The 14,980-nt window shown below is 38.7% G+C and overlaps 1 protein-coding gene across 1 annotated transcript in view; it reads right to left on the bottom strand.

Annotated features, from left to right (window-relative positions):
• The window catches only part of Smug (Single-strand-selective monofunctional uracil-DNA glycosylase), a 37,995-nt gene extending 29,430 nt beyond the window's left edge, over positions 1 to 8,565 (bottom strand). The window contains exon 1 of the mRNA XM_090380180.1: positions 8,104 to 8,565. Within this exon, the coding sequence (XP_090236306.1) occupies positions 8,104 to 8,346 (243 nt within the window). The 5' untranslated portion in view covers positions 8,347 to 8,565. The remainder of the gene's footprint in view (positions 1 to 8,103) is intronic.
• Positions 8,566 to 14,980: the final 6,415 nt, after the last annotated feature.

Raw genomic sequence — 14,980 nt, 5'->3', positions numbered from 1 at the left:
GGAGGAGTTATGTTGTTAGTTAAGAAACACAAAATCTAAGGAAGTGCATCCAACTGATGTTCATGGACAATGCAATGTTGAGTTTGGTGTGACATAAGCACTGGGAAAGGAAAAATGAGAGTGGGTGTATGTTATAGGCCTAATGAATCTGATGAGTACAATGAGCAATTGTGTAGAGAAATAGAGTGGGTCAGTAAATCAGAATGTCTGGTAATAGGGGATTTTAATTTTCCAGATATTGACTGGAACTTGTGGGTTGGTTACTCGCACACTAGCAAGACTTTTTTGGATTTATTGGATGGCTGTTTTCTACAGCAGCATGTTCGAGAGGCAACCAGAGGGAGTAATACTCTTGATCCGATTATCAGCAGTGATTATTCATGCATTAAGAATTTGCAGATAAAGGAATAAATGAGTGACAGTGATCACAATGTACTGTTATGGCAATTACTTAGAGATACAACTACCATCAAGGCTAAAGGGAAGGGCTTTTGCTTTCGTAAAGATGACTATAGGGGTCTCAGATAATTTTTAAATTCTGTACAGTGGGATCGTATGATGATGTTACCAATGTATAATTCTAAATGGGAAGTGTTCGGGGACTTAATCTTGGAGGCTACTAGGCTTTTCATTCCAACTAAGAAATACTGTTCATGGATCAGGCCTAAATTTACATCAGATGAATTAATGAGGCTCGTGGCAGAGAAGCAAAATGTATGGGATGCATATAAATTATCAGGTGACACAGAAGCCTATGACAGATTAAGCTTGTCTGTAACCACGTCACAAAGGAGGTTAGGCAAGCAAAGGCAGGTTATGAGAAATCTTTGGCAAAGGATGCAAAGAAAAACAGCAAAGAGTTCTTTACTTATATAAACTCTAGAAGGAAAGAGATGAATCAGATCGAACGACTTAACATAGATGGGTTGACTATTGATGATCATGCTCAGGTAGCTGATAAACTGAATGAGTATTTTGCATCTACATTCACACATGAGGAGTTATTCAATGAGGGGAATGCCAGAAGTTTATCAAACTCTAACAGGGAGCTAAGTAATTTTGTAATAACTGAGAGCAAAGTGGAGGAGAAATTGTTGAAGTTAAACATAAGGAAGGAACCTGGGGTGGACAGGATCTATCCAGTTATATTAAAGGAGGCAGCAAAGGAAGTAAGCAAGCCCTTAGCCATAATTATGAGAGCTTCCTTGAACTCAGAAGAGGTCCCCATGGACTGTAGGTGTGCAAATGTATCACCAATTCACAAAGGGGGTTCAAAAGGTGACACAAGTGACTATAGACCTGTTAGTTTAACTTGTGTTCCCGGGAAAATAATGGAGTCACTTGTTAAAGCATTGTAGGATCATCTACACAAGACTGCAGTAATAGTTAAGACACAGCATGGGTTTGTTAAAGGGAGGTCTTGTCTGACCAATTTGATTGGATACTATGATGTGGTCACAAAGGAACTGAATGCCAAAAATAATTTTGATATCATATACTTGGATTTCAGGAAAGCTTTTGATACTGTTGCACATGGAAGATTGCTTTACAAATTGGAGAGATATGGCATAAAGGGTAAGTTGCTATAATGGATAAAGGGATGGCTGAGTGGAAGATGACAGAGAGTGGTAATCAATGGACACTGCTCTTCATGGACAAATGTTATTAGTGGAGTTCCCCCAGGGCTCAGTGCTGGGCCCATTGTTGTTTTGTGTATTCATCAATGATATTGATGAAGGTATATCAGGATTAATGTCCAAGTTTGCAGATGATACAAAGGTTGGCAGGGTTGTTAACGACAATAAAGACAGTATGCTACTCCAACTGGATCTATACAAGTTGGGCAAATGGGCTGAGAAGTGGCAACTGAAGTTTAACATTGACAAATGCAAAGTACTGCATATGGGTAGCAATAACCCAAGAGAAACATACCAACTGTGTGGTACTATACTACATAAGTGAAGCTTTTGATACTGATACTATCAGTATCAAAAGCTTCACTTATATATATATATATATAATTGTGCAGTATCAGAAGCTTCACTCAAATCTAAATATATGATGTCAGAATTATTCTTTGCACCCAGCACCTTTGTAACCTCAGAGTAGCAAATCAGAGGTACTGGGTGCAAAGGTACTGGGTGCACCCAGTACCTTCGTAACTTCAGAGTAGCAAATCAGATTGGTGAGGCATGATTTCCCTATAATAGATCCATGCTATGATTGCCATATGATTCCACTTCTATCAAGATGTTCTTGCACTATTTCTTTTAACTATTGACTCCATTATTTTCATTGGCACAGAGGTTAAACTTATAGATCTGTAGTTACTCACTTCACACTTTGAACCAACAATGGGAACAGAGTATACATTTTCACATCTCCAATCTGCAGGTACTTTACCCATCATAATGAGAGCAGCATCTGCTCTCATTAAGATGGGTAAATGTTTCACTACCTCTTTTGCAGCTTCTTTTAATGTTATTGGATAGATTCCATTAGCCCCAGGCACTTTGTTCGCTTTTAGCTGCAGCAATTTCTCTTTCATCTTACTTTCTGTTATTATAAAATCACTTTTAACTCTCACCAGGTATTAGAGAGCCTTCTCCTAACCCAGTCTATAAAACCTTCTGGCACCTCCGTAGCCAGGTGGGCAGGAGTAGCAGTGTGTAGCACATGGTTCTTGATTAGACCGGGGTTTGAGCCCGTGACCACCAAATACGGAGGATGTGGAAAGGTCAGGGAATGACCACCGCATATCCCCAGAGTAATATGGCCTTAGTTGCTAATGCTCCTAGAAACCAAATAACAACAACATAAAACCTTCTTCATGTGTGAATGTAGATGCAAAATATTTATTCAATTTATCAGTAATCTGTACAGGATCATCAACAGTTATATCATTCATATCCATTGCACCAATCTGATTCACCTTTTCCTTCTATTGTTAACATATACAAACAAGTTTTTGCTGTTTAACTCTGCATTCTTAGCCAAGGATTTCTCATAATCTGTCTTAGCCTGCCTAACTCTGAGTAACTTGATCACACACTAGTTTGTACTTATTGTATAGCTCTTTATCCCCTTTGCAATTTATAATCATCCCATGCATTTTTCTTCTCTGCCACTAAGTTCATCTGACATTAATTTCAATTTAAACCTTGAACATTTCTTAGTTGGTATAAAATGCTAAATGGCCTCTTGGATTACTTCCCTGAATACTTCCACTTGGCATTTACATTTTTCAACATCATCAGTTAGTCTCACTGGCAAGAATTTAAAAAGTATCTGATCCCATCATAATAACCTCTGCTAAAACAAAATCCTATCTCTTTACCCTTGACAGCAGTTATTTCTTTGAACAAATCCCACATCAACATGCTCTGAACATAGGCATCTAAATGTTCCTTTACTTGAAGTTTTTTAATACATGAAGAACCTTTAATCACAATAACCAGATCAAGAATACTACTTTATTTTGTTGCCTCTGTAATGTGTAGAAAGCAGTCATCCCGCAAATCAAGAACTATTTTGATATGAGTGAGCTACCAGCCCACAAGTTCCAACAGATATTTAAAATCCCCCATTATAAGACATTCTGATTTACTGACCCACTCTATTTGTCCATAGAGTGGGTCAGTAAATCAGTCAAGTAAGTCAGTCCATTATACTCATCACAATCATTTAGCCTATAAATGACTACAACTCTCACATTTGTTTTCCCAGTGTTTTAGATCTTTCATGTTTGTCCTTGCTGTACACATTGTACTCTCCATATTCAAATTCTTCATCCCCAATATCAGAGTGACTCCACATTTCTGTTATACCTATAATGCATTTGATGATCTAACCAATACTTCTAACTTGTGAAATTTATTTACTATACTCCTAGCATTGGCGCATAAACATATAACTATATGCCTATTTGTGTTTTTAGTAACTCTTAACACAGCCCATGTAATTGCTAGTCTCATGTGGATACTTCAGAAGGCCATGTAATGTTCTTCTTTATACTCCAGCATAACCATCAGGTCAGAGGAGTTTACAACAAATCATGAATACGATCGTTAATCTTATTTAGCAGTCATGGGCTTGAACCATGGCCCACTCAAAGAGCATGTGCTACTACACTCTTACCCTTGACCACTCAGCTATGTCAGGTGCTCCCTCCTCTGCTTCTCAGGCTACTCTTGTCAAGATAGAAGCAATTCAAGAATTGATTTCCCATGCTTATAATGCTGTTAAAACTATTAGTCTGAATATTCCTACAAACTAGCAGTTTTTCAATCCACCTAACACTGCCTCAATAACACCAGCAAATATTTCTGCCCCTCTATTTATGTGTAATCCATCCCTATAAAAACAGTCATCTATTAACAAGCACTGGCCATAATATTTATCGTGTCTGTCACGTCTTTTGAAGGCCAAAAAAAAAATGGTAACCCAAAAATAAACTGTGTAGGAAGCTGAGAAGATTGTATAGCAGCACAATGTATGCAACAGAAAAAATGACTAGCAATATTCAAAAGCTCTTTTGAGATTTTATCCTGAAGAGTGATTTCTTTATCTGGCAAATAATGAATGGCTAGTAATATAACAAAGATAACGAATTATATTTTATATTTCTTACACAATGTAGAAAATGCTTGGTTGAAATAAAAAAGTCTAATAGAAAATGCTTTGTTGAAATTTGTATAAAAAAACTGGAATCAGATAATCAATATGAAAGTTTAATAATATAAAATATTTAAGGGCAAAGGCCTCATGCTACGAGGTAGAATGACTAACATGTAGGGTAGTGCAAAAGCATCATTTTAACGTAGCCATCTACCAAAGTAGTTAAATTAATTAATTAAATTGGTATCGTTTTGGTTATATCTCATATTGTGAATGCCTTCACAATGAGTTGCCATGGTGAAGGCATTCACAATATGAGATATAACCAAAACGATACCAATTTAATTAATTAATTTAACTACTTTTGGGAGATGGCTAACGTTAAAATGACACTTTTGCACTAACTTACATGAAAGTTTAATAAGTCATAGAAACTTAACCTCACAAGTACCTCACAAGATAAAATAGTGAAAAAAAATGTAATTATAACTGGGCACTGTTATTATTTTTCTACTGGAGGATGAAATAATAATAGGAAACAGCTGTGTAGCAAAAGTATTAATTATAACTTGGTTAACAGAAAGTAGGTCCCAATCAAGAACGTATTGGCCCAGGTTTGGGATACCTCCCCCCCCACCCCACAAAAGGTCTGCTATTAGATTTAACTTGCCAAGCTTTCACTAACTAACCATTAAACTGTCATCTTTTTCTCTTCCATATAAAATTCATCATCATCATCCAGTAATTCAGTCTTGTAGTAGTAGTGGCATGTGATGCAAGAAAGCAAATGTATGAGCTTATGCAGCATCAGCCAAAAAAAAAAAAAAACACACCATTCCCTCCAAATGCCTGTCCAGTTCCTCCTTAAATTTATTCAACCTATCAACTTCCACAACGGCAGATGTAAGTTTGTTCCAGCAATTAACCACCCGCTGGCTAAAGGCAAATTTCTTTTCTTAATTTGAATTTATGCCCCCTTAGTTTCGTAATCTGAACAAGTGGAAGGATCCCATCAGAATTCAGCGTGCTCAACCCATTCAAGGCCTTATATACCTCAATCAGATCACCGCGCAGGTGCCTAGTCTTCAGCCACTGCAATTTGCAGAACTTAAGCCTCTCTTGATAAGAGGATCCCTTCATTCCCCTCACCAATCTTGTTGCCCTTCTCTGTACACGCTCAAGTAAATCTACATCCTTCCTAAAATGAGGCCTCCAGACCTGTACGCAGTACTCAAGGCGTGGCCTGACCATTTCCTTATACAGAGGGACAATCACATTCTTTTCCCTGCTAGCAAAATTCCTGTATATCATTGACAAAACCCCATGACCTGCCCTGGCAGCCTGTCTGCACTGCTCAGAAAACTTCATATCTGACTGAACAATTACTCCCAGGTCTTTTTCATTTTCTACCACCTTAAGTGTAGTACCACACAGTTGGTACGTTTCTCTGGGGTTACTTCTACCCATATGCAGTACTTTGCATTTGTCAAGGTTAAACTTAAGTTGCCACTTCTTAGCCCATCTGCCCAAATTATCTAGATCCTGTTGCAGTAGCACACTGCCATTACTGTCATTAACAACCCTGCCAACCTTTGTATCATCTGCAAACTTCGACATTAAGCCTGATATACCTTCATCAATATCATTGATAAATATACAAAACAACAGTGGACCCAACACCGAACCCTGTGGGACTCCACTAATAACATTAGTCCAAGAAGAGCAACACCCATTGATTACCACCCTCTGTCTTCTCGCACTTAACCATCCTTTTATCCATTGTAGCAACTTACCCTTAATACCATTCTGCTCCAATTTGTACAATAGTCTTCCATGCGCAACAGTGTCAAAAGCTTTCCTGAAATCCAAATATATGATATCAAAATTATTTTTTGCATCCAGTTCCTTTGTAACCACATCATAATATCCTATCAAATTTGTCAGACAAGACTTTCCCTTAACAAACGCATGCTGTGTCTGAATTATTGCTGCAGTCTTGTCTAGATGATCCTGCAATGCATCTTTAACCAGCGACTCCATTATTTTACCCGGAACAGAAGTTAAACTAAATGGTCGGTAATTACTCGCTGGTTACTTCCTCTGATGAGCTGTCTCCACCTTTGTTTTTTCCAGTTCAGTCAGTCTTCTCTTGCTTGCTTATCATTGGATTTCTTGGGACATATTTACTTTACAGGGTAGTTTCCCACTGCTTTCCCTGTTGGTAGTAGCTTCCTCTAACTGAAGCTGCCGTTTACCTGTTTAGGTTCCTCCTCCACCAAAACTCGGATTACCAGCCTACCTACAGGTAACCAGATATGTAAGCCCTACATATCCTTCCTTCTCTCGTCTGCAGCTGACCTAGATTCCTGCGAAGGTTGAAACACAACCTTCCTCTAGGTTGCTCAGGTCCCAGGGGCCACCCCGTGGAGGTGAGAGTGGAATTGGGATGGAGAGACTTGGTGAACTGTTGGTAGGTTCATGTAGTAGTAGTGGCATGTGATGCAAGAAAGCAAGTGTATGAGCTTATGCAGCATCAGCCAAAAAAAAAAAAAAAAAAAAAAAAAACACACCATTCCCTCCAAATGACTGTCCAGTTCCTCCTTAAATTTATTCAACCTATCAACTTCCACAACTACAGATGGTAGTTTGTTCCAGCAATTAACCACCCGCTGGCTAAAGGCAACTTTCCAGAGGGTGGTTAAATGCTGGAACAAACTTCAATCTGTCATTGTGATGTATTCCACTTGCACATCCCCTTGTCCCCTAAATTAAAATTAGAGGTAATAAAAATTCAAAAAAACAGGAAAATCTTGAAACTTCTGGATAAATCATACAAAAATTCTTAAAAAATATAATTATTAAAATTGATTATATTCTTAGTAAATTTTCTTCAAAATATGGTTGAAATAAAATCATTTTTAAAAAATTCTCTCTCATGGGTGGTTATGTAAAAGTATGGCATATGCAAACTAAATTGGAAAAGCATGAGGCTGGATGCAAGTTGTGTGTGATATTTATTTTTTAGTTATTTTATCAGAATATAATAAAATAACTAAAAAATAATTTCAAAATGCAAATATAAATAAAAAATTTTAAATAAAAAAAATGTTACATTAATAAAAAAAAATAAAGCACCCTTTTCTTTTACTGTGTCAGTGTTCAAAAATACACTTTTGAATTGCATTTAAAACGTATGCTAGGATCAGGGGCGTTCCTAGGGTATGCGATGCCTAGATGCAAATCGCAATTTGGAATCCCCCTTTAAAATTTTCTTCATATGTATAAGTTTCAGGTTTTCAGGCTCACCTCGAACGTTGGCGCCCGGGTGCAGTGCACCCTCGGGACGACCCGCCACCTGGCTAGGATTTTTTTTTTTTTATATTTGAAAGTGCAGTCACCTCTGGCACACTATTCACTGCTTTGAAAAGTTCATATATATCTTACAACGGGGAGGGGGGGGGTAATTCTGAAATGTAAAATTCTTACCCCATTCTGGGCCATACCAAAAGGTCCGGGATTCATTCCAAGAAATAATAGATCTTTAGTACTCTGGCAATACTTTGTGACATAATCCTCATGAGTCTCGCTAGCATATTCTAGAGGATTATAAACATAACAAACTGGATTATCAAAAGTGATATGTGAAAGTTTATCGCACTGTTCTTCTTCTATCAGCAGTACTTTCTCTGATACACTACAATCAGTTTTCTGTCTCTTTCTACTACCCATTGCACTCTTGTTTATACTTTTCGACTGAACAAAAGCTCAGTATAAACTACTGCTTCGTACTGTATAATTAATTACATTCTATTAGTTTTATCAATCCACGACAAGACCACTTCACAAAACATGTTGCTTTTGTAGCGGAGTTTAATCTATTCCAAATAAATAGACAAAACGGCTTTCAAAATTCCCATACCCGCAAAATTTACCACAGCACTCCATGAACGAAAGTTGCAACCGGCGTAAGGAGGCCAAATACAATTATGTACTGCAAGGAGAGGAACGGGAACCAATTAATATGTAAGGTGTTAAGAGTGGAAGAGTAAAAAAAAAAAAAAAAATGAGAATTGTTATCAAGTGAATTTCTTTGTGTGCAATGTATGACAATAAATAACTCCTACAATAGAACTAACAATTCGCAACGTTTTTTTCTGGATTCTTGGATTAATTCTCCAGAAAAGGTGAAACGGAACTTCTTTTTTCAGTTTTAATGAAAGTATTTAAAGAAAACAACCATACTTTTACTTATTTACCAGTTATTTCTAATAAAAATAAGTTTATAAGCACAACAATAGCTTAGAATCATTTGTGATAACTTTTATATATTACTGAAAAATAACTTATGGAATTCACGTGTAAACGATACGTATGCGTGTTCCTGTTCAGCAGGTGCGTCACCTTTTTTTTTTTTTTTTAATCGGGCACCCTAAAGCACAGATTAGTTAAGTTTATATCGGTAGTTGTCTAGAAAATTATCTGTAGTTCTAGTAGCAAACTATAAATTCTATCTCCACGCGCCAAATTAGCGACCCCCCCCTCACCTGTAACACTACTGGGGTGGGAGATGCGTGGTATGGTTGCCCGCTACCATGTACGAGGGGGTATCAGAAAGTTCATACCCCGAGCTAGATGAAACATCAGTAGGAAGATGCCGTTTTTAATATGAGTTGTCTACATATTCATTAACTAACATGTGAAATTTCATTACCGTAGGTGATCGTACACCAGAGATGGGGCCCGGAATCTGAGAAAGGACGCTATGGTTGACAGAGTGGAGTATCCAGCAGTGATCAAGTTCTGCATTTGCAGGACAAGAAAGCTCAGGAAATTGACGAAGAAATGAAAGCTGTGTGTGTGGGCAGATTGTCCATCCTATAACACAGTAAAAAAAAGTGGAAACGGGAGTTCCAGTGCGGTCGTACCATTGTCTTTGACGAGCCAAGAGAAGGAAGGCTATCAACATCCAACAGTGAGACGGTTGCAAAGGTAGTAGTAGTGGCATGTGATGCAAGAAAGCAAATGTATGAGCTTATGCAGCATCAGCCAAAAAAAAAAAAAAAAAAATCACACCATTCCCTCCAAATGCCTGTCCAGTTCCTCCTTAAATTTATTCAACCTATCAACTTCCACAACGACAGATGGAAGTTTGTTCCAGCAATTAACCATCCGCTGGCTAAAGGCAAATTTCCGCACATCTATTCTACATCTGTCCTTTCTTAATTTGAATTTATGCCCCCTTAGGTTCGTAATCTGAACAAGTGGAAGAATCCCATCAGAATTCAGCGTGTTGAACCCATTCAAGGCCATTAAGGTTTTGAAGTTGATGCTGAGTGACAGACGTAACAATTCATTTCATCGCAAATGCAGTGGGAATTAGTTATGGGTCTGTCTCCACACCATAATACGTGACTAAAAAAAAAAATTATGTATTAGGGTCACCCGTAGATGATTACATCTACCCATATATTTTATTTTGTCTGTAAATTGCGTTTGTCCTCTGGTCGATTTGCCTGTTTTGCTGGACGGAAAAAAACTCAATTTCTGGGGGAGGGCAGAGGCGAATTTAACGGCGGGCGCACCGGGCGCACGCCCTGGGCCCGACTTCTGAAGGGCCCACGAAAAACCCCAACAAATTAGTTGAACGTATTAGTTCAAAACTTTGTGATTATTATTATTCTATTATTAATTATATTAAACATGTATTATATTCAAATGTTATTGGAAATAAAACATTAACAGTACATAATATTTTTTATTTATTTAAAAAAATGGTTAACATGTATTTTTATTTTCCCTGTCTCTCTCTTTTTTTTAAGGGGCCCAATATTTTCTTCTGCGCCCGGGGCCTCAACCGACCTTAATCCGCTCCTTGGGGGAGGGGGAACCATGCTATATACGCCTGACTGACTAACTCAGCCACAGAGTGAAAAAAGCCCACTAAAGTTTCTGGAGTCATCGACGGGAGCATTTTAAGTACAGTATTATATTTAGGCCACGCGAATAATTAAATTCATCTGCCGTGCTGTGTCATATGTCTGTTAATTGCGTGTGTTCTATGGTCGATTTTTCTGTTTGCTGGAAGAAAAATCCCAGTTTCTGGAGGGAAAACCTTGCTATCTACGCCTGAAACCGACTAACTGAGCCACGAAGTGAAAAAAAGCCCATTAAAGTTCCTCGCGTCATCAACGGGATTCGAAGCCGGGCCTTTTCCACCCGGTGTGGGTAGGACGGTGACGATACCACTGTGCTACTCGCGCAGACCATTTTACATGACCATCTGCACATGTCGAATATCTCCGTACGATGCGTTCCAAGATTGCTGATGCCTTTGCAGAAGAAATGTCGATTGCAATGTTCTCGCCAACTGTTTGATTTGTGTAATGCGGCTCTTGAGAACTTTTTTGATCGGTTGTTGAAAAACGACGAATGTTGGGTGTACCAGAATGATCCGGAGACTAAAGACATGTCAAAGCAGTGATGTTGTCCGTATTTTGGGACAGAAAAGGGGTTATCCTGACAGAGTACCTAACTCGTAGTTCCACACTTACCGGAGAATACTACAGAAATCTTTGGAAAAAGTTACACGGTGCTTTGAGGGTGAAAAGGCGTGGAAAGTTAACTAAAGGTGTCCGTCTTCTGTTAGACAATGCACCAGCTCACATGGCTATTCACCACCAACTTTTTTGCCCAGTGCGACTTCGAACTACTGCAGTATCCACACTATTCGTCTGACCTAGCACCGTCAGACTTCTTGTTTCGAGAAATGAAGAAACCATTGCGTGAACGCCGCTTTGAAACGTCTCAGGAAGTCATCAATGAAGTGGAAACGTGGTTTCAGGCAAAAAGGGTGGACTTCTATGATAAAGGCATTAAACAACTGATCGATAGATGGGAGAAAGGTATTACTATACCTGGAGAGTACATAGAAAGATTAAAATTGCTATTAAGTTTCACCTTTTAGGGCTATAATTTCTAGGTAAGGGTACGAACTTTCTGATACTTCCTCGTACTTCTATCCTCTGGGTTGATCAATGTGCATTTCTGCTAGCAAACAAAAGTAAGAAGAGCCCAATGTTGATCGAAAATGGAAATTTAGTCTATATTTCTTCCTCCCAAAAAAGGGTTGGCTAACTTGGCTTCCATTTCAACAGAAAATTATTTATATAATGAAACAAATGATGATAATAGTGTGTATATATTGACACATCTAATTATTTATAGTCTTACATGTACATATACACTTCCAGACAAATTAATAGCAACCTACCTGAACTTTCACGTTTATGACTCAAAAATACGTATTTAACTTTTTTTTGAGCATGTTATGTTTGAAAAGAAGTACACGCTCGTACGATAATATTTTAAAGAATATATTGTTATTGACAATTTTTAGATATACATTACTATTGGTCAAAATAATAGCAACATGTTTTTCAAAATATATTCCCCAGTATTAGAAGACTTAACCACATCCCTACCACCTTGTGAGTACCCTGTGGTCATTTAAAACATATTCCCCAGTATTAGAAGACTTAACCACATCCCTACCACCTTGTGAGTAGCCTGTGGTCTTAAACCACATTCCATGAATTAATTCCTTCCATCTGCATTAGCTTAAGCTTATTTTGTTACAACAGTTTGTAGAGTGGCTGCATTTCCAATAGCGTTCCTGCAATGTTGTGAAATTTGCATTTTGGCTTTGGTAAACTTAGGAAAACCGGGAAAAGATCGATATTACACCTGGAAAGGCTACTGAAATTAAGGTTATGAAGGAATGTGGAAAAGCAGATTCTGAAATTACCCAAATGCTTGGTATAAATAAATCAACAGTTGAGTATAAATAAATCAAACGAAAATATCCAACTTTGGAAAAGCTTGCAGTAGAGTTGGAAAATGTAGAAAAAAACGCATATCAAGGAGTAAAGCTGATAATCGCCTATATCGCTTCTGAGCCCTCGTGGGTGGCACAGTTGGTACGATCCACACCACGGGAAAAAGACCTGGGTTTGATATGCCTCTTTTCAAAATGTGGCTGAGTTATTCGGTCTAAGAGCATGGTTTTTTTCACCAGGAAACTCAGGATTTTTGTCGGGCAAACAGAAAATCGACCTGAGAACACACGAAATTTATAAACAATATGCACAGAGCAATATGACCTCAGTCAGTATTGCTCCTAAAGCCCTACTACTACTACAACATATCGTTTTTGTACTAGTAGTAGTAGTAGTAATGGCAAATGATGCAAGAAAGCATTCTTATATAGCGCCAGCTAAAAAAAAAAAACTTACACAGTTCACCCATCCATACACTCCAATTATTTCTCTAGTTCTTCATTCAACTTATTCAACCGATCCAATTCCACAATAACAGATAGAAGCCCGGTCAAACGATCAGCGAAACGTTCGATGAAGGCAAACCTCTGCACACCTATCCTGCGACCATTCTTCCTCAATTTGAATTTATGTCCCCTCATGTGTGTAGTGTCAGCAAGTGGGAGAATGTCATTAACATTCAGCTTACTCAATCCATTCAATGATTAAAACACCTCAATTAGATCTCCCCGAAGCTGCCTAGTCTCCAAACAATGCAATTTGTGGAACTGAAGCTTTTGTACATAAGCGCACCCTATTGTTCCTTTCGCCAGTCTGGTTGGCACTTCTGAGCACCCGTTCCAGAAAATCAACGAGGGATGTCATTTAATTCGTTGACTAGTGCAAGATTTTATGTTTACCGCACGAACTTTCCAATACTACCGATAGAGGCGCCTCCCTGATCTGTACCGATTGACTGTGCGCATGCCTGTCTCTGCAGGTAGGTAGCACAGTGGTATTGTAGCCGTTCTCCCCACACCGAGTGGAATAGGCCAGGGTTCTAATGCCGTAAATGACGCGAGGAATTTTAATGGACTTTTTTCACTCCGTGGCTGAGTTAGTGGGTCTCAGGCAGAGATAGCAAGGTTTTTCCCCAGAAACTGGAGTTTTTTTCATCTATCAAAACAGGAAAATCGAGGGAGAACACATTCAATTTACAGGCACAATACACATGGATATTCACTGAGTGATCACTGAATTATGACCACCTACCTATTACTTAGTAGGTTCTCCTTTTTCCCTCAATACAGTAGTTATCCGATGCGGGATTGATTCAACAAGATGTCGGAAGCGTTCGGGAGGTATGGCCAACCAAGTTGTGTGCAATGCAGGTATGGAGGTAATTGGTGTATCCAGACGCCTGATATGCCTTTTCACAGTGTCCCACAAGTGCTCTATGGGATTGATATCGGTGGAGTTCTGTATTCTTCAAACCATTCCTGCACATCAAGTGCCCGATGACTCGCCGCATTATCATCTTGGAAGACACTATCGCCATTCGGGAAAAAGTGTAACATAGCGGGGTGTACACAGTCGCAAGCAGTTGACAAAAACGGAGACCAGTGATACGTTGTTCCACTTGCACCAGGGGTCCAAGTTCCTGCCGGTGAAACTCCACCGGCCTCCACTTTTGATACCATGCATGATTGATCAAGAGCCTCATGTCGTTGACGTCATATCTGACAGGACCATCCAAGGTGTGGAGTAAATAACGTGACTCATTCGACCAGCACACCTTCCAGTCTTCTAATCCAATTTACATGCTCTTTGCACCAGGCGAGTCTTTTATGCCTATGAACCTTGATTAGGAGAGGATGCCGTAGGGGTCGTTTCCTGGTATAGCCCATACGTGGTAGCGTGCGATGTATGGTCATATGATTATTAAATAGCAGGGCAGACCGTTCGAAAATCTCGCAACATATTAGAACTTATAGTTATGCCGCTGGCTGGGTTTGTAATATTTTGACGGAACAATACAAGTTTTTATTCTGGGACCCTTTTCTTTATTAGAATTAGAAGTGCAGTGTAAATGATTCCAAGAAGCTAGTTTATATTAATATTAGTTCTGAAAAGGAATCAATGAAGCTAGCTTATTAGTATTAATAGTGGCAAATGATGAAAGAAACACGAAATGAAGCTTCACCAAAAAAAAAAAAAGTTCCTGCATCATCTGCTCATTCCCTCTAACAGTTTGCCTAATGCATTATTGAATTTATTCGAACTACTCACCTCTCACACCAGATAGGCATTTGTTCCATCAATCAACTAACCGCTGATTAAAGGAAAATTTCTGCACATCTGTCCTGCAACCATCCTTTTTCAGTTTGAATTTACTCCGTCCTCATGTATATAGTTTGAGCAAAAGGAAGAATTCCATGAGTAAAAAACTGCAACCATTATTAACCCACTGCAGGATGGAAGCCTCCTCCACAATTCATGTTGAGGGAAATGGACCATAATCTGCCATGCTGGTCCAGTGCGGGTTGGCA

This window comes from Mastigoproctus giganteus, chromosome 1 (assembly GCF_048544385.1).
Source record: "Mastigoproctus giganteus isolate SK-2022 chromosome 1, ASM4854438v1, whole genome shotgun sequence".
Classification (NCBI taxonomy): Eukaryota; Metazoa; Arthropoda; class Arachnida; order Uropygi; family Thelyphonidae; genus Mastigoproctus; species Mastigoproctus giganteus.
The sequence above is the reverse complement of the archived record's forward strand: the minus strand, read 5'-3'. Positions and strand labels throughout refer to the sequence as shown.